This window comes from Lagopus leucura, unplaced genomic scaffold, assembly GCF_019238085.1.
Source record: "Lagopus leucura isolate 7727_CA_CO unplaced genomic scaffold, USGS_WTPT01 Super-Scaffold_100008, whole genome shotgun sequence".
Lineage (NCBI taxonomy): Eukaryota > Metazoa > Chordata > Aves > Galliformes > Phasianidae > Lagopus > Lagopus leucura.
In genome coordinates this window covers 32,160,534-32,186,891 of record NW_024962265.1, presented here as the reverse complement: position 1 = coordinate 32,186,891, position 26,358 = coordinate 32,160,534, and the positions used below count along the sequence as shown (strand labels likewise).

Genomic DNA, 26,358 nt, shown 5'->3' with positions numbered 1-26,358 from the left:
TTTTAAATGAAGTCATTTATTAAACCAATCTGTTTATAGGAGGTATATATATATATTTTATCATTAAGACAACTTTAATGAAATGACTATCTACAAAAATGACTTTGATTGTTTTATTTTCATGTCACCATACATGAACAGATGAATTTTATGTCTTATGAAAACATTTTACTCAGTATCAAAAATGTACATATTTTAATAACCATTTCTATGGTCTGAAGGGAATTTTATATTTAATTTCAAAAAATAAGTGTCATTTTATTGCCATACATGTTACAGCATAAGCTTAATTCATCTTATACATAACAGAAGTGTTGTGTAGGGATACAGGCAATTTTACATGTTGTCACATACCTTCATGTTTGAGACACAGAAGTGGGGTATTTGCATTTTTCTTTTTTTTTATGCAAAGGCTGAAAGATGTACTGATGTGAGCACAAAGCAACGTTTTTTAAGAACAAAACCAGTTTGAATGGCACAAGAGTTAGCATTTTTTATAAATTAACAACCAGAGTTCTTGATTATGGAAACAGATACGTGAGATTCCAGTCCTTTCCTTAGGGTTTTGCTCTCTGGAAGAACACCTGTTAAAATGTATTATTTAAAAAAAAAAAAAAAAAAGAGGGAAAAATGAATTTAAGACACGGAATGGTGTAAGATAGTTTGTCAAAGCTTACTTTCTTCTTTAACATAATGAACCAAGAGTTTCAAGGATGTGTCTTGTGCTATTTGATTAAATTTACACCTACCAAAATGAAGTCTTTTTACACATTGACTTTAATTACAGTACATTTGTTTTTGTTGTTTCAACTAATAAGCAACACAAGCCACAGCAATACTGAGCTAATGAAGAAAATGGCAGGGTGCAAAGCATATGTGTAGTTCTACTGATGTAGGGCTTTTGTTGTTACCGCTCCTTCTTTCCACGCAACTGTTTGTACAATTTGGAGATTAGCTAAAAACTTATCTATTAGTTGAGTCTGATGTTTGAGCATTCTATATTTCAGTTTTACTTCAGGTCACCACCTTGATTGAATTAGGTGTCAATGTTCAAATGGAATTAAAAGAGATTTAAGAAACAAAATCTTTACCTTTAAGTAATTCTTAAAAACTTTAGCATCAGGCTGCTGAAGTGCTTGACAGAATTCCTGTAAGGAAGAAAAACTAAATGAAGCACTAGAGAACCTGAGATACATATATAATGTATGCTTTGTATAGTTTGTATTTTCCTTCATGTACAACCCAAGAAAAGCATAGGAAAAAATGAAGAAAAAAAAAAAAAGCACATTCTGGGGTGAGAAAAGCTGTATTTTCAAATCTAGGCATCAAGTTCACTTCCAAGTGAACAAACAGAAGCAAGACTACCTAGGAGGAGAGCAGTCAAGGAGCTTTTAAACTTTTCACTTTTCTTCTAAATTTTGGTGTCTTTGAGATGAACAAACCTAAGTAGTATTACACATACACACAGTGACTCCAGGTTACAGTACAGCATTTCTGTCACTTTCAAAAAACATTATAAATTTAGACTAGAAAACAGCACTGGGGCAAACAACAGATAGTATTTGATGCCTATATAATATATATATATTTAATGCCATCTGAAAGTTCTACAGTTCAGGAGACATTTGTAATCATTAGAAAACTTAAAAAAGCAAGCCCAATTACTATTGTCTCCAAAATAATTGCAATTAAAGTTTTAAATTGTCAGAATAGAGCTAACGATCTCTTCGTGGCAATGGTTACCACATGGTTAGTAATGATAAAACGTTGACACAACGGTCAAGTGTAAAACTTCACTTCTCAGAGCCCTTTTACACTGTCAGCTAGTTCAAAAGAAACAAAAAACCCCACCTGTTTTGATATTGTATATTATTTTGACAGCAGAGCTAGTGCTGTGGCTTAGCAATGAATATGACCTTTATCTTCACTGTTCTTACACATTCAACATTCTTTGTCTTTTACTTTTAAGTTGTTACAAGTATCTGTAGGGGAACTGTTGGATCATGGCCTGAACCTCTGATTGACCACTTGAGTCAGCCGTGAGAACACCGGTGCAGGCAATTCAGCTGTGTGACCAGAAGGGGTGGAGCCTGGCTGCACCTCTCCTAGACCCCATTTAAGGGCTGACTGCCACTGAGCATGGATCTCTCTGGAGATTACTCCTTGTGAGCCTACAATGCTGGTAAATACTTTCTATTTATCTCTGATTATCTTTCCCAACATGATAATCTTACTAGCCTAACTTCTCTGTATACTAACTGATCATCCAATACTTTACAACATCACTATAGTTATTGATCTTACAGTATTCTAATACTCTGATATTTCTGGTAGTCAAGTAAAAATTAATTGCACTGGATATAAAGAAGACTTACTTGGATACACTCTTTCTTACAAGATACTCCTGCAGTAACTTCACTTTTTATGCTAAATTAATTCTATTTCAATATGCAATATTGGAACAACTTGTACTGGGGGACAGTAAAACAGTTTTGTCAACATGCATTTTGTTCCCATTTAAAATTTCCGTGTTTTAAGTTTTCCAAACATTCATTTGGGAATTCCTACCTGAATTATCTCAGGAGCTACTTGCAAAGAAGGCAGATAATCTTGCTGAAGATACTGAATGCACTCAGGACCCTAAAGAGAAGCAGCACGCAATTTGTTGAAGTGGTTTTGTACTGTTTTATGGCAAGTCATAGCCCTGTACTGTATGGTACTCAAGAGTTTTAAAACAGATCTATACTTCTCAAATGTTTGTTTAGATATCTCTTCAACTCACATTTGAGAGAAATTATCCAGAAAGTTAAAGATTGCAGTAACACAAACATAGAAACTACTTGGTTTTCCATTAAAACTAAAATATGCTGTAGTGCTTTAGGCAGTAGCCAATGAAAAATTCTTTTTTTTTTTTTTTTCATAAATGTTTCTTAATCTAGTCTCCAAAAACCGGAAAAATAACCTTACTACTTTTCAAAAGGCCTCTCTCATACATCTTTAATTGCTCTTTCATGTTAGTTGAAGTAGTACATTTAAAAAGGAGACCAAAGCTAATTGATCAGCTAAAGGCAGAAATGGTAAAGTTTCTCCCTTAATTAAAGAGTCAATATTTTGCAGTGAATTATTAGTGACTTAGCAACTTAATTCTGTTCCTAACAAAGCACTATAGCCATCCTATTAAAATACAGAAAAGCAGAACAGTTAATGAATCTTAGAAAACATCTGATTTCTAGAAACAGATAAAAGCATTAGAAGGAAACCTGCAAGAGTTACTCCCTGCAAAGCATTATGAAGCTTACCCTTTTGAGATGAATTGTCTTTAATGTCACTGCACACTCTGATAAAGCCTGTAATGTAATGCATAATATTAAGTTGTTCAGTTAGTATAGTGGTTAAGTATTTCCATCCAAAGATTCTAAAATAACTCCCAAAACAAGGGTTAGTTCATGCAATTGTTCCTTCCTTTCTCCTCATCCCATTCTAAGTCAGCCTCAACATTTCCCTTCAATTTTTTGTTCCCCTCTTACCAAAGAAGCAGATCAGCATCAAATTCTCAAACCTGCAATTCTATAGCTTGATTTTGAGCATAGGTGACCTACAGAATATAGCACTATAACATCTAAGAACAAGCTATTCAGGTACCCCATTAAAAAAATCATAAGATATCTTCTTTCTAAGAGGAGACAACCTTTAATACCGAGGGACCATTTCACTTTTCCTTTTTTCTACTGAACCTGCCACATGGCAATGCTAGGAAGAACAACAAAAAGCCCAATGGCGATACATACCAATACTGTCTGGGCATCTGCTAAGTCAAAAGTTTGCTTCAAAGGTGCTAAGAAACATGCAGGGACAATGTGCTTGTAGACAAAGTCTGCAAAACCTACTGGTCCATCTTTCCCTCCTGAAAAGAGAAATAACATTGCATGTTCTACCTGTGCTTCAGAATTAGTAGCAGCTGTGAGGGAATCATGGAAAGACAGTCTTACCCCAAAGTTCCACCAACTTAGAAAGAATAATAAAACAAGTCTTCTGTGCAATAGGGTCTGGGTAATCCACTGCTCCTTGGATGACAGTGAACAACACACGCTCCACATTCTCTGCACCTTAAGCACATTAAAGTGAACTTGTCATTCAAACAACACAAGAGTTTCTGTAATCTTGCACTACTGTTGATAGAGTTAGTTAAAAACTCAGCAGCACTCAAGTAGCTCACTTCCAATACATTACAATATATTTATATCACACTTCACAAAAGCATCACAGAAGCTTGCTTATTTTTGATTTCTTTAAACTTTCTTGGCCTACTACAACTACTAAGATGCCTCTTTTAAGAAACATCTTACTACTTCTTAACATCATCCTTTCCTTTTCCACACGTAATAGCACATTTTAGGATGTGGAGAGTAAGTCTAAGTTCTATTTTCCACCCTAGTCACCCTGAAAATTTTCAAATCCCTGGCCATATTTGTAGAATACAGGCTAAGAGAATTATTCAGTAAAAAAACCCCACAAAACTAGACTTTTGACTTTTCATTCCTTTTATAAAAAGTGCTGATTTGTATTTGGGAAAGCCTGGTAAATGTAATAAGTTGCATGATGCATTTTAGCACAGTTATTAAGATAAGGTGAAAGTAAAAAAAAATAAAAAAGTCACAGAAGTCACTGATGTTTATCTTAAAAAATGAGCAACACAGAATGAAAACTGGGAGCTGAAAATGGCTTTGCCCAGCAGTTTAAATACAGGCACCTATTTTTAAATGCTTTTCTACTTCAAAATACATGATCTCTGATTCATCAGTCAAATACGTGCATGAGACACAGTCAAGAGAAAGAATACATCTACTGTATCTGGATTTCACATACCCAAATTCTTCCTTGAACAGGTAAGTGTAGTACAGTATTTCAATTAAAGAATCACGGAATAGTTTGGGTTGCAAGGAATCTTAAAGCTCATCCAATTCCAATGCCTGATGTGGGTAGAGCTGCCACCCACCAGCTCAGGCTGCCCAGGGCCCCATCCCACCTGGCTTTGAACACCTCCAGGGACGGGGCATCCTCAGCTTCCCTTGGCAGCTGTGCCAGTGCCTCACCACTCTCTGAATAAAAAAATTCCTCCTAATATCTAATCTAAATCTCCCTTCTTTTAGTTTAAAACCATTCCACCTTGTCCTATCACTATTAGCCCATCTAAGTTTTTTTAGAACGAACTAACATTAACAATTAATATTGCACGGCAGGAATTAGGTTAATGATTTTAGCAGAGAAAGCTTAAATGAGAGCAACTATGGTGACATCCTTTGAGAAACTGAACTACTCACCTTGATTAGCTATGACTTCACTCATTCCACTGCCAGTTACTGTCTGCAGAAAAGCAAAGTAACTCCTCCGTAACATTTGTTTTTCTAAAGCAGCAGACTGGTCGTTGTCTTCTGCTGGAAGAAGCAACACCTCAAAAATAGCATGAAGTAGTGGCATAAACATCTGTTGCAGAAAAGGTGAAACCTGTGTCTGTGGAGATTAGAAGAAGCTGTGAGCTCAAGCAGTTACAGAAAATGAATACTTGTAACGAATGAAGTTTTATGAAGACGAATGAAGCCATGGAGTTTTAATTTCCAATTCCTACCTTTCAAGATAAGCCCAATGAACCTAGATGATTTATTTCAACATGTTGTAATAAAACAGTACAGTGCCATAAAAAGTTAAGCATTCCACTTGAACAAGTTATCAAGTCTTGTTCCTGCATATTTTGTTTAGGTTTTCTTCACTTGACACTCCTTTTAACTGTTGTGAATTGCTTGTAGTGTAACTTGTGAGAAGGACTACAGTAACAGAAATCTTCCTCCCTCATCTCTCAAATACTTCATTTTTTTTCAAAAATTCCTTGCCCCCCCCCACTACATTCCAAAGATCCACACACCAGTTTGATACAGTCATATTATGGTTCTATTTAACTGCTCACAAAACACATTTCTCCTTCCCAGAAGTAATTTAAATTTTGCATTCTGCAGAAAAATTTGCTTAAACCTATTTGTAGGGCTTTTTGGCCTTCTCATACAGCAATGACTTCCTATATCACAAGAGCTCCTCCAAAAGTAATGCCTCCTATTTTATTATGTTGGCTTACAATGCTGGAGTCTGATGTTGATGGTATGGCAATAGAGGTTGAACCTTCCCACCAGTATCCCACTGCATCTTGTTGCCAAGTGGCAGATAGCAACAGAGGGACAGTCAAACAGAACTGTGTCTGACATGGAAGTACTTATGGAGCAAAGGCGTGTCACTGATTTCTCCATGTGGAAAAAAATGGCATCCACTGAAATTCACTGACACTTGTTGAACATTTATGGAGACCAAGCAATGGATATGAGGACAGACTCATCCCAGACTTTTTTCAGTGGTGCATGGCAATAGGACGAAGGGAAATGGCCACAAACTGAAGCCTAGGAAATTCTGCACAAATGCACATAAAACCTTCTTCACAGTGAGGGTGACAGAGCACTGGAACAGGCTGCACAGGCAGGTTGTGGATTCTCCTTATCTGGAGACATTCAAGACCTGCCTGGACACCTACTTCTGTAGCCTGGTCTAGGGAGCCTGCTTTGGCAGGGAGGTTGGACTAGATGATCTCTACAGATCCCTCTCAGCCCTACAACTCTGTGATTCTGTGACACTGAGGTAGTGAGTGGTGTTTCAACAGTGGCGACACAACATGAAAAAGAAGCCACGTTCTGGATGGCCATGCAGATTTTGATAAGTGCAGCACACAGGCTCTTCGCTGGCAAAAATGCACAGCTAAGGGTGGTGACTATGTCGAAGAACAGCATTTTGTAGCTGAGAATTTGCTTTATCAAATAAGCTAGCGTGCACTTTGTATCTGGAGTAGTTTCCATGGAATAAGTAGGAGGCATTACTTTCAGAGCAACCTACATGTTTGTGACTGTGCAGTATTGTTGTGGTAATGCTAAGAAACGAACCACCGTTAATAGGTCAGTTATTTAATGTATTTTATTGACTTCACATTCAAAATCTTTGAAATTAGGACTGGGTAACTCTTAAAGGCAGCATTTCAACCTTTGCTTGATCCTTATGTCCCTCTTTTAAAACCTCAGTATTTTCCATCTATTTTGAATAAGACATGATGCTTCAGTATATATTTTAGTACAACACTCCAGTAAGATCTTGTAAATTGTAAAACTTAATATTTTTGAGCTTCAAGTAACATTTCATTTCCAAGTATTAACTTTGAAAGTTTAGAAATAACCAAATTCTGAGATTGATCAAGAAAAAACACTCTTTTTAGTACTTTGAGTCCAGCAACGCACTCCTGTGGTTGAAGACTTGTTTACTAGTAATACCATACCTTAAATTTAGCTGTTATTTGGTTTATAAGAGGAATGAATTCTTGAAGATCTTTTGCTTCACAATCTTTGAGCATGTGTTCGGAGGCAGAAGGTATGAATGGAAGAACTTCTTCCTCTAGGCAAATAATCATACGGTGAAGGAAAGTGCGAACGCCACTTCTCAGGACTTCCTTTTGTAATGGACAGCTGAGAGCTGGCAGAAATGTCTGTAAGCAGTCCAGATATACCTCAGAGCAGCCACACTGTTTTACAGTTTGCTTATTGCTGAAAGCCTTGCTGGTTCGGCTGTAAAAGCAATGCACCAAGTTTTATACAAGCTCGGGATAATGGAGAAGCAATAACACTGAGAACAACGTACATATGCAGCCCAGACACTTAACTAGAACATTATATTTTGTGACGTGGGAGCCAAACAACAGAAATAGCAATTATCCATTAAGTAGTAGTTATGCTTTGACAGCTTTTAGAGAATTAAATTCTAACGTACCACAAACATCATAGGATCAGAACAGCCCCAGACAATTCGTAGAGGAAGTTTGTATTACGCACTATTCTCTTCATCTACATCCTTATCATTCTTTTTTTTTCTTTTAAAGGGACACTGAAGTTCTATAACTGCTGGGATTTTCTAGGTCAATAAATCACAGATAGATACTCAGCCTCTCCTCCCAGTAAACTCTTCAATTTAAATTCTTTAAAATAAATCCCATTTTACTCCAATCAGAAACACACATACAGACACTGCACAGTACCTACCTTGCAAACCCAACAGCATGATTGAGGCAGTCAGCCAGTGCCATCTGTCTGTCCTCATCTTGTGCCATCATCAGTTTTTCTAATAATACCTTGAACTTTTCCATCAGTGGAGTCAACAAATTCCTCATTAGAGCTTGTTTTCTTTCTGCAGAGTATTCGCTGTTAACTATTAATACTCCAGCTGTTTCATAAATGAAAAGTTGATCATCACTGCTTAACAGAGCTTGGTAACCATTCTCCTAAAATGGAAGACAACAGGCATAATTCACTAAGTATCCTCTATCAAAGTCATCTTCTGATAAAAAAGTTGAAATTATTACTTTTTCTTTAATCATGCATTTCTTTTATCTTTCTAATACAGTTACAAATACTTTTATTCTTTTCCTGCCCAAGTAGCATTACTATGTGGATGGTAAAATGTTGTTGAAGGAACAAGTATTTTTATACAATTCAAAAAGCCTTCTATACATCTCTCTCTACAGAAATCCAAATAAGCAAAGTTATTAAAAGTTAGGCACAAACACAAGCAGGTGATCTCACTCTTTAAAAAAAAAAATAAATAAATCAAGACAATTATTTGTGTTTAAATGCTTGTGTACTACTCACTATTTGGGCACACTGATGAATAAGCACAAGACTTATTTATTACAAAAAAACTGCTGTTAATACTCACAGGAGGAGAGAGTTCCAGTAGATCTTGTATCCTATTCAGAACATCTTCAATAAAGGGATTCATTTGCTTACTGAAGTAAAATACAAGAACAAAACACTATGTAGAAGTGGGTTGGGCTTTTTTTTCTTGTTTTTGCAAAATTGCTGGCATTTTCCTTAAGTTGTAAATCTTGACATTAAACTACCTGCCCGGTAAAGAACATCCCTTCAAGTATCAGAACACTGTTGTAGACAAGTCTGAGTTATGCATACGGTGCTTGCAGTGGGTAAAACAGATACATGGCAGAGTGAAAAATACACACTTCTCTGCCTAATTATTTTAAAAAATGCATAAATAGCATCACTTTTCTGAGTATTTTCATTAAGAATTAAGAAATATGATCCTTCTGAAATCTGCACCACCTTAGAGGTTCTCCTGCCTCTACATTCAAACATGCCTGTTAAATGAGACCAGCAAGATGGAACTATTTGAAAGGCTGTAAGAGCCTGAGTAAACTCCACCAATATAAATTTTGTGAATACTCAGAATTTGGTTAGATACAGGAAGTTAAAACTTGGGAGTCTTCAAATCCACTCACTATCAACTGTGCTTACTGAGGAGAAGCAATGCAGATACTTATACAGTCGATCAATTTTAACATCTTGTCAAAATAAGTTAAGAATATGCATTCAAGTTCATTATTCTATGGTGAACTTTTCCCCTACTACCCTTGATATTAAAGAGCAGGACAACTCTGTAAGAACATTAGTCTGTTTCACAGCAGTCCGCTTAAAACCCTGCCTGTTTCAAACATGCACTGAGTTTACTGCACATATGTTTTTTGCACCATATGAATACATCTGTACATCTTTTACTCACTTAAGAGACTTGACAAATCTGGAAAAAAGGTAAGCTGTTCGACTTCGTACTTTTGGACTTGAATGGCGAAGACCACGGTGATCTAAAAATGCCATCTGCAATTAGAAAGCATTTCAGTCTAACCAAGGAGAGAAAGCTAATCATCCAACAATATAAGATAGCCAATTTCTTTAGTGACCTTTAGAAAATAAGTTCTTAAACCTAAACAACATATCTAAACCTATCTAATTGAATATGTGAATGAGATGAAACTTACTAGAACAGTTGGAATGTGCTGAGGTTCAACAGCAAAGAATTTTTCATATCTAACCACTGTTTCAAAGAATTCCAGGGTCACTGATGTATGTTGATAGGCACTAACACCAGAAGTCACCAGCTACAAAAAAAAAAAAGCATTAGCAAGTTAGCACTTTAGCCATTTATAACACCAAACTACAAAGCATTTGAAATGCTGGTAATTAATATAAGCCATTTGCATTGAAATGATTCAGTCAATGTTAGCATTTTCAAATACTTCCCAAGTAACACCTGCTTACCGTTCTCATCATGTCTTGCAAAGCTGTAGCTTTTGTAACATCACCAGAGAAGTGAGCACCATGAGATACAGGAAGAGCCTCAGCCAACATATACAACAGCCTTATTGCAACTTCTACTTCCATAAATCGTGTAGTTTGCCAGTTCCTAAAAATGAGAAGATCCTCTTAGTCACTATGGATTGTGAAATAATCACAGACCTACCATGTTAGTATTTTCTTGTGAGCATTCAGATGTATAGCACAAATGAGCAGAACTCAGCAAAGAAAATAAATGCTGTATTTCAGAATGCTTTTGAAGATCTTATCCAAAGATGTACCATCTCTCCTTCAGAGTGCCACCAATCTTCTTTCACCAATTTCAACTTGAAAGCTACAGATTTCTCCAAATGTTTATTTAGGCACTGTCATGGTTTTATGTTTTTTTTTTTTTTTTTTGTTTTCAGTATTCTGCATCAAAACATCATGTAGTGCACTGGGCATTAAAGTGTTAATGCTCCAATTCCAGGTACCTATCCCTGTACATTACAGAAGTCACGGGATCTGGCCCTTCTGGGTTAGGCAGTCTCTTACTGCCTGGCATTGGGTGCTGGAGGCTGCTTTCCTGGCCGTTCCAAGCTTTTCAGGTTTGACTCGGTCTCAGAAACTCTCTCTCCTCTCTGATTTATTGTGTTATCTTGCATTCCGATATCATAGTAAAATAAGTTTTCCTCCATAGATTGTTGCCGCTGCTTTTTTCTCCCTTCCTTCCTTCCTATTTCTGTGGGGCCGGGGCAGGGGGGGGGAGACCAGGGGCGTACTGTCACAGGCATAGATTGAACTAGTTAACTCTGTGACAGGCACAAAACTATCTACTTTGATGTGTTGACAAGTCACTCAGTATCACTTAAAAAGAGGGCACAATAAAAAGCAAGGCACAAGGAAGGCACAGACAATACTAGATTTCAGCTGTTCTCTTAGTCAGGCACCTACTTTATTTACATGGTTTTCAGGATTGGTCCAGTTCTTTTTGTAAGAAGAAAAAAAAAAATCTTCACTGTTGTTTCTTTTCTGTATCCAACCTGTTTTTTTTGTGGGTTGTTTTTTTTTTTCCTGCTAGCAGTAGTACATGAAATAACTTCCCACGTGTCATTAACATTTCCTGATGGCGTAAAGCAGCCATTCGGACAAGAGCATGTCAAGAAGGCAAGTGAAAAAGATGAAGAAACACCACCAGAAGTAAAAAACACAAACAAACAAAAACCTAGCTAATAATAAAGTTACAAAAAGAAAGCTGCTTCTTCCTAAGTAACTGGGTAAGATTTTTATCACGAAGCTATACAAAGTCACACTACCAAAGTTGTTACCAGCTTATTTTATCAGTAGGCTTTGCTGTGGTACTTCACACTTACTGTTAGTGCAAAGCCTGACAGAAAGAAAGGCAAGAAAGCTATGGGTAAACAATTCAGTAAACAAGCTTAAAAAAATAATTTAAAAAACTTACTGAAGTGTAGTGTTAAAAACTCTGCGGACAGATGCCAACAGTAACTCTGGTGAGACCTGAGCAAGTCTATCCAGCAACAGCTTCAGCTGTTTTCTGTACTCCACAAACATTGCTTCATCTTCACCCTGCAAAACACTCGCATCAGTGAAGCACATTTTCACCGTTAAATATATCCAGAACCACTTTAGACAGCTGCATCCCAAACAAAAATGTGTATATGTAAGAACCATACTTCATGTTTGGAAAATTTAGTAATAACCTTGCAACATAGCAGCTAGCTCCCTTACTGTCTGGTTGTGATACACTGGGATGCACTGCATTCAATCCAGAAACACATGAAAAACACAAATTTTTTCCCAAACTGAAAACTAACCATAAATACAAAAGTGTGGCTTCAAAAGTAGTGTCTCCTATTCTATCTGTTAGCTCAGGATGTCAGAGATGGATGTTGGTGCTATGGCAGCAGAGTTTGAATCTTCCCACCAGTATCTCATTATGTTGTCACGTGACAGATGGCAGCAGAGGGGCACTCTGACATAATGGCATCTGACATGGAAGTGCTCAGGAAGCAAAGGTGTGTCAGTGAATTCCTCCTCTATGCATAAGAAATGGCACCCATGGGCATTCATTGATGCTTGCTGAACGCTTATGGAAACCAAAACGTGGATGTGAGAACAGTGAGGCAGTGGGTAATGTGGTTCCTGGTCAGACAGGAAGATTTGGATGAGTGTGGCATGCAGGCTTTTGTTCATTGCTGGCAAATATGCATAGCTAATGGTGGTGACTATGTTTAAAAATAGCTTTGTAGCTGAGAATTTGCTTTATCAAATAGCATTATTCTGCTCTCTGTATCTGTTGTAGCTTCCATAGAAATAAATAGGAGGCTTCACTTTCAGAGTGAACTATGTACAAGAAAGAAAATGCTCTTAGAAAAGCATTTTTGACCCAGTTCTTTAAAATAGACTCATTCCTCATGAAGATGTCCCTCAGCATCTAGCTGATTTTTAAATTAATCTGACAGAAACATTTAACATGTACTACATCTAGTCCAAGTTCACCTCTAAGATCACAGCTCTCTGAATAGCCCAGAGCAGAACTGCCTAACACATTCAGCCATTACTGCTGGCTAGAAGAGATGCAAGGGGAAGAAAGAAATCAAAGACCTTTAGCTTATTTTTCTGCAGAAGTTTGACCTCTTCTTAATCTAAATCTAAAATAGGTTGAGCAGTATTTCTTAAATGTCTCTCAAATGGTTTTGCATGACAGCAGAAACGTGCAAACTCACTCTGAATAAGCCAGCTCAACAGCTATGCTTAGCTAACAGCACAGTCATATTTGTCCAGGAACAGCTCTGCACAAAAGCAGACAGAGTTATTCTGTTAACCAAACTGCTTGAATATCCTTTTACCACGTTGCTTTGTCCTATGAAGACATGCTCTTAGGTTTAAATAAAACAAGTTTTCCCCACAGGAAATATTTGTCTACAGACCTTAGCTTCCTATATTCAAACCCTTAGCCCAAGAAAGGTATGAATTTTTAGAATGTGAGAAAGTTTTACGACGTGCAATTCAAGTTGCATTTGTCTGTTTATTCATACAGTACCTCATTTTCAAAATTATATTCTTCATCGTATGTCAACTTCTTCATAACAGCCAACATGATTGCCTAAGATAAACAGAACTGTAAGTGTAAAAGCAGACAAGCAATAAGAAGCAACAGTCAAAATCCTACAGAAAAGGAAACATTATGGCAAATGTTAAAATATTTGTAAACATTTACATCCCATTCGAATTACTGTTTTCAGAAATTTTGAATTCACAGTGCATACTGAAACAGATAGATTCTATCCAAATGATACACATGCAGTTTCAGACACACAGTATAAATGACTTCGAGCCCTCCGTCTAGCAGCATTATTTGGCTTTACTTCCTGCTTCTAACCTGTGCAGTTCAGTTCACACTAAAAAAGAGCAATTAGAGATGACTGATCTCTGCTAGGCAGAGGAAGCTGAACAGCTCTCTGAGATTACATTTCAAAGAGGTAGGTCAGCTTAACCTTAAAATTTTGTCTCTGGTAGCTCAGCCCCTTCAAAATTGGTCGTGGGCTTTGGGTTTGTTTTTTCTTTTTTCCCAGGTTAGCAAGCTATGTTGGGTCAGCAAAAAGATGCTTCCAAACATTTTCGTTTTGTGAATTGAATGAAAGAAGAAAGGTTGGTACGACTGTTTCTCAGTCTAACAAAACCCCTCAAGATGTGTTCAGTGAAGTTGAGAAATAATTACAACAGGAAGTTCAGTAGAAAAGCAAATTCAACATAATCATAGATTTCTAGATAGAAACACATTCAGATTTTAAGTGTGTTAAATGTGCTGCAGCAGTAAAATTGATTTGAACACAAGATACAAAGTTTTCCATTTCTAAAACTGGATGCACATATTTTAATGCTTAATGCATAAAATTAAGCTTATATACTTCAGCTTAATGCATTGCTTCACATAATACTTAGCATGTAGCTGCTCATCTTAAGTGCAAATGTTACATCTGAGCAGCAGCTTCTTCTGTAAGTTTTACTCACGAGGGTTTATTTTATGACAACCCTTCCCATATTCCTTCCAATTCTTGGAATGAGGGAAGGTTTTAATACAGATAAAAAATTTCAGGAGAAAACATCCTCTGCGTTGGTTAAAGAACATTTCATCAAGAAGTTGTCAAGGAGCACAGCAAGACAGACTTACAGCACTGAGGTTGCTTGGGAAGACCAAGCACTTAAATCGCTTTCACCTTCATATACAATTCAACATAGGTTACATAGTTTACTATTTAATTTTAATTACTGTCTCATGGACATCCTAAAGCATATAAATTATATACAATTTGCTGCAACAAAATGAAAAGTTCTGATAAAATGTCAATAAGAATCCTTAGTAAAAAAAAAAAGTTAATACTTACCTCTACGTTAGCTTTTTGTTGGTCTGAAAGTGCAGAAAGCTATAAAAAAAGTTTCAAGTGTTATTTCTTGCATAGTAACCTCTTTCCTACTAATAGCAAAATACAGGTTTGCTTTTAACAACCATATGAAGCAGGCCTCTTTTCCACTTACAAGGATTTAACTCAGTTGCTACAGATTTCTAAACAAAACTCTCTGAAAAGTACACCCACAGTCTGTGAAAATACTGAACGCTAATTAGTCAAAAGACTATTTTGCAAGGCAGCTTACATAAAGCATTAGCTTCATATATTCCCACAAAATCAAAGCAAATTATATATATAAAAAAAATGTTAAACTGAAGTCAGGCATACTTACCTGTTTCAAGATGTGAAGGTAGTCATAACAAAAGCCAATGATATTAGATGAGATATCATCATCTTCATGAATTAGCAGTTGCAACATTAGGGACACTTTTGCTTCAATGGCTTGCAGAGCATCTTGAGCACTCTTCATATCACCACTTTTTATCAATTTAGTCCAACTAGCTATTAATGCTTGCCCCATTCCATTGACCAGCTTAGAAAATCTGGCCAGAAAATCCACATCATCTTCCTGTAAGAATCATAGAATCACCAAGGTTGGAAAAGACCCACAGGATCACCCGGTCCAACCATCCAGAAATGATACCTGATTAAAAATACTAGCAGAACTCAGGTCTACGTGGCATGAACTTAAGGATTATGCATTCTCCATTATGCAACAGCAGCTTGTTCCATGCCCCATCTCTTCATATTTGCCCTTCATGTGACAACTTTAAAAAATAGGCAGCTGCACCTCACTTCAGAAATACTGATAGCAAGCAACAGGCAGTACTGCCTGTAAAAGTGAGTGACCATTCAATATTTATGGCTTCCATTTGCAGAAATACATTGATTAGAATGGAGGGAGACTGCTAGACCAGTCATCTAAAACAAACGGTTTGCTCCCTGTCAGAATTATACTACAGCAGAGGAATAACAAGGCTCTTAAGAGACTGAGGTAAGATTTTTAGAGAAATAACTCCTGAGTTGATGATTACACATTTTTGGCCTTCCAGTAGGAACATACATTTGATGAAGACTTCACAATAAAGAGATAACTGCCTTGCAATCCAAGAGCCACAGCTTCATCAGGACTAGGTTCCTCTTCCTTCACAGCACATAGCGAACAGCTCTTCCTTAAGCACTGCTACTGCACAGGGAACATACGTTTAGTTGGTTGGTCCATTTTTCCAGTTCCCAGATCAGCGTTTCAAGACTTTTGTTTGCTGGTGCAGGCAGGTATAACAATGTACATGACCTTAAGAAAGCACGTCTCCTGTCTCACCCTGAAATACTCTGTCCTGGCTACATTCTTAAAATACTTTGTCTACAATACCTGTTGCAGAGTAATTCCTGAAGAAGGATACAAAGGAACAAAACATAGGAACAGCATAAATGGTATGCAAAACACACCTTATGAAATAACCAGTGATTTAAATGAATAAAGAATATTAATAACCACCTGTTAATTTCAGTATGAGGAAAGTGCAAGCATTTAACTGTGATGAAGAAGAACAGCTGATTCTCCCTACATCTGTGCACTTACTTTCACAGTTTTCTGTGATCTGCTTGTTTAAGAACTGTTTGAAACCCATGACTCGTTGCTATTGTAAAATCAATTCACAAACCTGATCAATACTGAAGAGGCCAGCAGACTGTAACACTTGACATAAAGATTCAACCAATTTTGTTTTATCAATTGGGTCCATTCCCTTATTTACAATTTCAAACAAACAATCACAGGCTTCTTCCCGGAGAACTTCCACAGACATGTGACCTAGCAGCATATTTATAAACCTTTGGGAAAAAAGAGAAATTTATACTTAGTATATCTGCAGTAGCATCATACAATTGTACTATTCATATGCAAAATTAAAAATGTCTTATAAAAATGAAATCATTATAGCCTGTTGTACTGATTAAATCCAGTATTTGATATATTTTAAGGAGAACACAGCAAATGGTACAGTGTCTGTTTTGGTCATTATATCAGCTTACTTGCAAATTCTATTACTCCATTAAAACAAAAAACTCAATTATTTATATATAATTAAAGTCTCTATTCTAAGACAAGTTTTCATGTGGTTTCATGGAAACACAGGCAGCATACTAACAGGTTCTGTTGTTTCTTCTGTTCCACCTAAACATTCCATCAAAAAACCATACCTTTCATTGGCTATCAGGCTCAAATCGATCCAGGATACGTAAGCTCCAACAACTTCAAGGCACTGGCACGTCAACTCCGAGTTACTGTACTGATAGTTTTGTAAGATTTGGTACCACGATTCCACCAAACTTGGAATGCACTGCTCCCTCATGGTATCTTTTAATAAAGTATTCCTACGAGCCTCCTATCAACACAATGAAAACAATAAATTAATACTGTCATTCACTAATAGCATTTTTTCAGGCTAGTAGCATTCTCATATCCACTACCAGAACTTGTTCTACCAAGATGAACAATTCAAATCAAAAACCCAGAAAAAGCACCTTCATTTTTCTTGCAGAAAAGAAAAAAAAATACGATAGCTTTTCCTTCTTTTTTTCTACCATGATGCCCAGACACTGAAGAAAGGCAGGCAAGGAAGAAAAAAGTTCTCTATATAATTAAATGGATTTTTGACGTTAGGACTCCTTCAAACACGCACTAGAAGATATTACCATTGTGAAATGAGTCAATCTAACACGAAGTCAGCTAACTCAGCCCATTAGTTTTTGTTTGCTAGCTATTCAAGCAAAAAAAAAAAATGCATTAACTTGTAAGAACGAAAGCATAAAAAGCATTAAGCAACATAAAGCTTTTGGATCTAAATCCCCTAATGACTCCGAGGCAGAGATGCCATAGGGAAAAAACAAACAAACAAACAAACAAAATCTCTCTGCAAATCTTGTACTGTGATTGAAGTAGAGAATTTTTTGGAACTTCAAAACAAATATTAGTGTGAAATAACAACTTGCCTCTGATGTATGAACAACATCCCGGTCTACCAGCTCAGCATCGACAGCCATCAGGATCCTGAGGTACATATCTACGCCTCGTGGATTAAGGTCAACTACTGATAGAATATCAAAAAAAAACTTGGGCCATTTGGTGAGATATTCAGTAACAAAAAGCAGTGCAAAGACTTGCGCTGCTTTGTTGCGAATGAAAGTCTTCTCAGGCTGGGGATTCAGCATCTGGTAGAAATAAGATATTATATTTGTTCATTCTTAAGTAGAGAAAAATCATACATGCTCATTGATCTCTTCAGAGTGATGTGCAGTACCTCTCTTCTGCCTTACTGGTGAGACTAATAAAAAGCTTTTCCTTTCTAATGATTTTGAAGAAGCTCAATTGTAACAAAGCAGGGAAAACATTCTTTCTGGGTCTTAAGTCCTAAATCTTTCATTCAAGGCAAAAATATTAACTGTGCTATTAAAAAACTAAAATAAGATTTCTTAATTTGTGGTTTGAAGTAAATAAGAACTTCTGGAAAAAAAAGCTATGGTTCTCACGTAGCTGGTTTTACCTAAGTTAGATGCTAGTAAGAATGGTATTAAGTTCTTCTAGGTCTCATTTCTTTAGGGAAAAATGGAAGCTGTTACTATCAATCATTCTCCCTCCCTCCCTTCTCTTTTACATAAATTCCTTTGAAATGGGACACCAAGGAAAAATTTAAAAAAAAAAAAAAAACCAAAACGATGTGATCCACTTCACAATGATCTGTTCTTTTTCATGTTGCAATATATTGTATTCATTTTCAAATTTCTACAAACAAAGCAAGTATCTTAGTTGCCAGTACAGGATAGGAATAATAACTAGATAGTGGCAGGAAGAGACAAAGATTTGCATCAGTTTGCTTGAAAGTTCTACATATTGCAAACTCTTGGGTCCAACTGTTACTACAAGTTTAGCTACAGTAACTACCTCTGCAAGAAAGAGTAGCCAATGCACTACCATAATGTTACCAGAGGGGTTATTTCAAAAGTCTTTTCCATTCGTTCCCAAATGTCTGCTGGTACTCCAAATAAAATGGATTTAGGCCAGGAGGGTTTTAAAAACAAATTACCATTCCTATTCTAGACAGTCAACAACATCAGGAATCTAGATCATATTTCACCACAGGAAAACTGTTAATGCTTCTTACTTCATACACAACTGATTAAACCACAACCATTATCTGATGTAAGAGTTTTCTATTTAGAATTAATTTCAAGCACAGACTTTCTCATAACAAACATTTGAAAGGATTTCTAATAATGATTAGCACATTAGAAGTTTTTCACCATCAGATAATGCGTATCTTCAGGAAACCATCTTTAAACTCAAATGACAGATTAAACATTTAGCCTGCACTCAGCGCATTATGTCAGCCTGCAGTGCAAAACTGCTGTAAATACACTTACCTGGGCTTGCAGCCATGTTATGAGCGTTTCCCTAATTAACTGCTGCTGGACTTCAGTGAGCTCAGAGTATCTGAAACAAAGCATAAAGAGATCAAAATATAACTGCTTCTTTACAAGAGCATTTACATTCACTAAAGTAAAAACACATTTAATAGCAACATTGCATATTAATGTCAATGAAAAATTCCAAGGAAAAGGAATTTACAAAGCTGTTTGCACGATAAAACTCTGAAGGGAAAAAAAAAAAAGGAAAAAAAAAAAAGATTTATTAATTAATTACAATTCCAGGCATTGAAGCCTCTCCTAAGCAGCCTGAAGTTCTGTGGGAAGGCTGCCCTGCTTTAAGGACAAGATCTTAAGACCGCATTAACACACATTTGACCATAAACCATGGGGCAAAGGATGGACATTTGTATATGCTGAAATCTGAGTTCTACACTCTTTGAAGATCTCAAGGAAGTTTCACTGATTTGACCCTGCAGTGCATTTACTATCAAACATATGTCAAAACAAGAAAAACAAAACAAACAAGGAACTCCACTTTACATGGTACATACACAAGCCTTGCCAGAATTCTGTGTTATCACCAGCTCAACTCTAATACTGCCCACACATATTCCATCTGAGGACTAGAAAAGTTGAGAAGAAACTTCCTGCAATTACTTCTCCAAGGTGCTATAGTCATGGTATGGCCCTGACAACTGCTGAGTGGGATTTCAATGTCCCTGCTACTTTATAAATAAGTAGAAGAAAAAAAAGCAATTCCACTGAAAACAGAGAAAAAATGAGAAGCAGGAGAACAGAAAATTTACTGCAAGAAGCAAACAGAAATGGAACGTGGACATAAAGGAGAACAGTGATGTAAAACTAAGCAAGATCTCAAACAGCTCAGCCTCAGATTTTTGGTCCAATACGCAATTGTGAACCACAGCTGCAAAATACAGCTTATTCCCACCTACAGCCTGACTCAAACATTCAGTGCACTGCAGCCAGTTGTAACGATATCCCAACTGGCAGGCAGACACCTCTGGCGAGATGTTCGAGCTCACACCAAAGGAGTCCAAAGTACGGAACAAATACAGTTCCATGCAATGAATCTTCCATTTTAGATTGTTTTTTGCTAAAATTACCATGCTACAGATACACAACTCAGTGAAAATACTCACTCATCACAACATCTTTGCCATGTTTATTGCACAAGCAGGGCTTCGTCTAAGTCCAGAGTGCTGTACTGAGCAAGGCTGCTATGTGCAGGACAAATTCTTCTCTGAAAATCAGTGGTAGTAGAGCAATGCTTGAAGGAAAGTGCTAAGTTTCATCCCATACTTAGTGACCAGGTCTGTGTTGGGCCAAACAGAACTGTTGGACTAGCTGAGTAAAGTGCACTGCTTAAACACCAGCTACTTCTCTTCCAGGAAAAGCAAAAGGAATAAAATAAAGCCTTGTGAACTCAGTTAAGCCTCATCAACAACACTGAGGTACCAGTTTGGAATAAGGGTTCTGAGAAGTTTTACTCAAGAATAATGGGAGTGACATGCCATTTTATTTGCAAGCAGAATAAAAAGGGAAAAATCAAAATACATTTACATGGTTGGTATCAAGAAAGAATACTAACTTGAACTTAACTTGATGTTCCAGAACTTGAAAGCAAAAGAACTTGATGTGATCATCACTAGAAAAGAAGAGAAAATTCTATTAGAGGAAGCACTGCAGTACACTTCCCTGTCAAGGAAAAAAAACCTCAAATATTACAACCAGGCAGTGCCTTTGGCAAACCAAGAATTATGGCACACTAGAAAAAAAGGCTAAGGAAAAACAGTGAATACTCGAGCAATTCATCTGATAAAAGTGAGAATTAATATTGATGTTTCCTCTTATAATATTCTTTTCTAGGCCTGCCAGTTTATTACAGTCTGAGTTTGGTACTAAGCACACAGAACTACAATACCTATTCTACCATGTCTTTCAAAAAAAAATCTACAAATTGTGTATCTTGGTAAAATGGTGTTTTTCAAATTTCTCACAGTTTTGTTAATGACTACATACTACGGGTTGGAATCAGGGAAGCTTTGAAAAATCATCTAAGTATTCTCCATAAATCGCCACTGTTATTCCATAGAGACACAGCCCTGAATTTCCTTCCAGCTTGCACTATTCTACAATACAGCAATAACCTATTATTTGAGATCTGAATACACAACTTGGTGCAAAAACAGTGCTGACTGCACAATCCTTGCATATGGAACAATGGGATGGTTTGCTCAGTAGAACTATTCCTGAGCTTTCTGTATATAAAGTCTACATTACCAATGAAAATAAGTAATGATTCTTATTTACATTACCTGTATATACTCTTAGCTAATGCTTCTGCACAGACTTGCCAAGCATCCTGAGATATCTTCAGCTGCTCAAAGTAGGCCAGCGCCTGTAAACATCCAATTAAGTTTCATGTGATAAAGAACACAGAAAATGGCAATGAAACAAGACCCAAAGCACACAGCAAAACATCTTGTTCACACTTAGACACACCTCTCCTTCAAAAAACATGGTATTTGGAAACTTCCAAGTTTTTGTCTGGCTCCCTCATTAACACAAAGCAGGTGTTCCTCCAAATCCAAACACTACAGGTGCTCGTTTCCACTTAACATTTTGTTACTTGAATAGTGAAAAAGTCACAGTCACATAACTGGCAGAGTTGGAAGTGAATTCTGGTGACAGTCCAGTGCAAACTGCCTGCTCAAAGCAGGGTCAGCTATGGGAATTCGTTCAGGGCCTTGTTCACTTGGGTGTTGATTACAACTTCCAGGGGTGGAAGTTCAAGTCCAAGTTATAAATTCCCTCCGCAAATTCTAAAGAGCAAGAGACTTAGACTTCTTCACTGAAACAACCCATTTCTGTTGCACTACTTTGCTTGTATTCTACATTCCAAGCAACATTCAAACACAAATCTCTCACTGACCAGCTGACAATAGTCAGTTTATGAATCCATTACAGAGGCTGCTAAGAAATGTATATTTCAGGCAGATTTTAGATGCCAAAGTTGCTTACCAAATGTTTTAAGACTCTTCTAAAAACAGTTGCCTTGACATAATTGCTTTCAGATTGTGTGGTGTGTTATACAAAACTGTAAAATAATTTCTGAAACTCAGATGAGTTTGACATCATTTTAAGCCTATAAAGACTTGTATTTCAACTATCATGACTGTTTACATTCATCAAAATAATTACTCAGAGAGTTGAATTAAGTTCTTAAAACAAGAAATCACTGCAGCCTGCACTAACTTCCTTACAGTGAACAGTTTAATTAGCTAAGGTTTGATACTTAGTAAAGTCAAGTAGTATAATGTCACTTCCTGCATGAGGAGTAAAAAATTACTCACCTTTCACCATGAAGTATTTTAGAAGTACGCAGATTGCATGGTTAAAAGGTCAATAAATCTGTGAGCTTCAAATGTACGGTGACATTTTCTTGACAAAACGTTACAGTCCAGCCATACTCATCTTTTCAAGGACAAGCATCCCCAACAAACAGATTTAACAGGCTGCTTAGCAACGCCAGGATGCATCAAATTACAGTTTTAACTTCCTTACACATTTCAGGGCTGTTTTATGAACATCCAAAGAAGATGCTCGTATTCTCACTTCTGAAAGGTTTCACTGAATGTCATCTTATATGTATTTGAATCAATTTGATAAGTAAGCATTTACTCATTAAATAGTTTTAAAACTAGAAATGCCTTCCCAAGTGAGCATCTCTCGTATCATTTAAGTTCCTGCTTATCATGACTTTAAATTACACTAAACTTTACCACAATTTAAAAACCTGTGTTTAATTAGAAGGCTTTCAAGGCAGGTAATCCATTCAAAATAACAATAAATGAAGATAAATAAAAAACACAACAGCCTGCCCCCCGCCCCCAAACTGCCGCCCAAGGTTTAAAAGGAAATCACGAGCAATTTGGCATTTCCAGGGGCTGATTTCCATCCCACAGGAATCCACTTAAAGTGCTGAACAAGGACTAGAACTGAAAGGACTGAAAAAGCCAGAGCCCAGAGAAACAAATTCTATACAAGTTAACCATAGTTTCACTGGACTGGCAACATGTGTTTCAGCTTCGATACACACTTGCAACATGGCACTCCCTACATACCACCACAAACCCTTTGTGCGTAAATCAAGAAAGCAATTACAAGACTTCTTCACTGAAGCAGCACCCCGAATTATTAGAGAAATAAACAAGTCAGTTACGTACTCTTTGTCTGAAGTCTGCATCAGCATTTGGATTCAGCCCCAGAAGGGCTTGCTCATCCATCTCTATTGCTATACTCTCCGTTTCCTACTCCTGCTAACAGGTTTGCCCACTTCTTCTAGAGTGGAAGCTACGATCATCTGAAAATAGAAAAAGAAGTTTTCTTCGCTCCGCACAACAATAAAAATTAAAAGCAGGACAGGAATAACCACAGAATTGTGTGCACCAATCTCAAACACATTGTATGCACTGCACCAAAACATGACCATGCTTCTGATACAGATCTCAGAATCCTACATCTTTTCATCCACTTTCAGTAACAGAAAAATAGTATAATCTATACTGTTCTAAGGAAAGGTTTGAACTCAAATTTCAAGCACACAAAGGACGTTTCAATAAGACGTGACATAAGCACGGACAAGCTACTTAAGTGATAGACAGCAGCTCAGCCACTGCAAAAATAAGCATTTCTGCTCTGAAATACTGTTGAAATGCTTTATAATGCCATTTCCTCTAAGGGAACAAAAGCATTACCAGGCCTTTCTTCTAAAGCAAGCACACATTAGAGAGGTATCAGACATTAGCCACAAAATAAATCATACTGAGCTGTTAACAAAGTGGTCTGTTCCTATTAGTGGATGATAATTTACTAGGGATGATTTCTATTTAGACACATCAGTGTAAAACTAACAAGGAAGCTGGACAAGTGTTCTGAAGATCAGGTGTTTCTACAGGCCATACTGCAATATGCTGGATAAAAAAGTGGATCAAAAAATCTTTGTTAAATGCACGGATGCTGTTAAACAGCAAGAGAATCCAAAAATGCACCAGGACATCAAAGCATGCCCACATGGCAACAGAGTTGCTCAGGCCCTAAGTAAGGCCTTGTTATATAAGCACGTAGGAGGTAGGGGAAAAAAAGCACACAAGAGGAAGAGACGAAACTCAAAGGAACTGCTGTTTCAAACTGCCTGCAGGTAGAATTTCCGATTTCTGAGCATTGCGTGCCTGGTGCATGTGCTGCCATCACCTCCCCCACTGGAAGAAAGGTGGCACAGCGACAGCCGAGGAAGCAAGCCTGAAAAGGACAGCTCAGCAATCAACGCGACATCAGGCAGACATTTCTGTACAATTCATTACAGAAAAATTGTAACTAAATGCAACACGAAGGGCAGCTTAGTAGGGAAAATCTAAAGAATTCATACAAAACGAAAAAAAAATGCAAGTCGTGGCAGAAGAGGAACCAGAAAGTCTGGAACAAAGCGAAGAGTTGTGGCAAAACAAGCTCTGCACTCTGCCTGACAACACAGAGCTGCCCTGCTCAGGGTCAGAACCTCCAGGGATTAAAGCTGCTCTCCCCATGTTTCCATCTCTGCACCCTCAGCTTATTTTCCCCATAACTGATATCCAGAGTAGTCAGACAAAAACAAACTCTGAAAAATGCTGTAAGAATACTGTGCTTTCTTGTATGTCTTCTTCCACTTGGGGCCTGGCCCACAGTTACACAAATAAAACCATCTTAACCAGGCCATTGTTGGTTTATTTTTCCCGCTGATTATCACTAGAATCTCTGTCCCCCAAGTAGCAATATTCTACTCACTGGTGACAAGCCTTGCTATTAAAAGTACCGTGGCTCAGAGGTGTGCTCCCTTCACACGTTCAGCTCACAGCAGAGCCAGCCAGCTCTGTTACCTCTGCACACACGACATAAGCACATTTAACATTTGATCTTCGACCATATAACCTGTTCTAAGGGTTTCAGCTTGATTCGCCCACTCAGAAGGCCATCACACAAGGAACAAACGCGGTCACGGCTCGGGTGGGGGAGGAGGACGTGTAACAGCATTAATGGTCAAAGGCATGCGGTCCTCAGAGCAGGCAGGGCTGAGCCATAAGCGTGCTGAGAGCACGCACTACAGGTGATGAGCATCAGAACAATTAGCAATTAAAGCCCCTCATTTACACCATTCATTCGGGGGTATTTACAAGGCCGCGTCAGCAGGCAGAGCCACGTCCGCGCTGTTTTAATTCGCTGAGCATTCTGTCCAACCCTACGCGCTCTTTCTGCTGCCTGCTCTGCTTGCCGCAAGCCTCAGGCACTCGTAGGACCCGAAGCCTTTACGCCGGCTTAACGTATGTACGAGCAGCGCCGAATGACGGCCGTTCCCACAACTTCTCCCGTAGCCTAGAAAGTTCTCCGGGCAGCACGGCGCTCCGAGCCAGCCGACAGCTCCTCGAGTCCCAGCTTTTTTCCCCTTCCCCCCACCGACGCCGCGCGGCCCTCCGGCACAGAGGCGCAGCCCCGCAGGTCTGCGGGGTACGGAGCGCTCCCCGCAGCCGGACCGGCAAACCGGCAGAGGCCGCCGCCGCCGAGGTGGCGGCCGCCACGGCCTCCGCCCGACAACGGTCGGCGAGCCCCGGCTCCCGCCCGGCCGCCGTTACCTTCCCGGTCACTCTTCCATCGCGGCAGTGCCGGCTCCCGCCCCGCAGCTCCGACGTCGCCACGAGCATAGGGAGCGGGCCGGGCCGCGCAGGCCGCGCCGCCTCGGCTGGCGGCGGGAGGAGCAGAGGGAGGCGGCCCGGGGGAGGCGGCGCGGCCCAAGCGCGTCCGGGAAGCGAAGGGAAGGCGCCTCCGCCCCTTCGCCGCACCGCGGGACTACAGCTCCCACAATACCCTGCGGCACCTCGGGACAGCCCGAGCTACCCGAGCTCCCCGCGGCCCCTGGGAGCTGTAGTCCCGCCCCGCCCGCGTTCCGGAGGGCGAACGACGCATCGCAGCGGACCCGTGCGTGTTGCTCACAGGGGTCGGGAGCGTGGTTCCGCACCCCTTCCGTTAACGGGTGGAGGCAGCTTGCAGCGTCTGCCTCGCGAGTGCCGTTACCGTGGTTACCCTGTTCTGAGAATAACGTGAGAAAGTGCCCCCGGCCGCCATCCCCCTGTTACAGGACCCGGCGACACCGACGCGATAGAGACGGGGCCGCACCCTTAGGGGCACCGACGCGCTGCCGAGGGGCGCCCGTCTGCCGGCCGCCTGGATGCGCACCGCCA

General features: G+C 38.7%; 1 protein-coding gene across 2 annotated transcripts; it reads right to left on the bottom strand.

Moving 5' to 3' along the window:
• On the bottom strand, nt 1-25,854 carry XPOT (exportin for tRNA). 2 transcript variants are annotated; one of them, XM_042872575.1, is made up of 25 exons: nt 25,753-25,854; nt 23,314-23,450; nt 21,403-21,485; nt 20,676-20,732; nt 19,061-19,130; nt 17,633-17,851; nt 16,841-17,025; nt 16,303-16,471; nt 14,970-15,206; nt 14,615-14,653; nt 13,270-13,332; nt 11,668-11,792; nt 10,188-10,332; nt 9,908-10,027; nt 9,652-9,746; nt 8,794-8,863; nt 8,121-8,359; nt 7,364-7,649; nt 5,322-5,511; nt 3,990-4,106; nt 3,789-3,904; nt 3,300-3,347; nt 2,569-2,640; nt 1,092-1,148; nt 1-584 (listed from the first exon to the last, which is right to left on the bottom strand). In XM_042872575.1, the coding sequence occupies exons 2-25, from the start codon at nt 23,371-23,373 to the stop codon at nt 558-560; spliced, it is 2,889 nt and encodes a 962-aa protein (XP_042728509.1). In that variant the 5' UTR covers nt 23,374-23,450; nt 25,753-25,854; the 3' UTR covers nt 1-557. The 2 variants fall into 2 exon arrangements, with proteins under 2 accessions (XP_042728509.1, XP_042728511.1); XM_042872577.1 differs by lacking the exon at nt 3,300-3,347.
• Nucleotides 25,855-26,358: the final 504 nt, after the last annotated feature.

Coding starts and splice junctions, on each gene's coding strand:
- XPOT (XM_042872575.1), bottom strand. CDS start 23,373: ATGGATGAGCAAGCCCTTCTGGGGCTGAATCCAAATGCTGATGCAGAC. Junction 17,026..17,632: donor ATGTTGTTCATACATCAGAG/GCAAGTTGTTAT, acceptor TTGTGTTGATAG/GAGGCTCGTAGGAATACTTT. Junction 10,028..10,187: donor TGCAAGACATGATGAGAACG/GTAAGCAGGTGT, acceptor TTTTTTTTGTAG/CTGGTGACTTCTGGTGTTAG.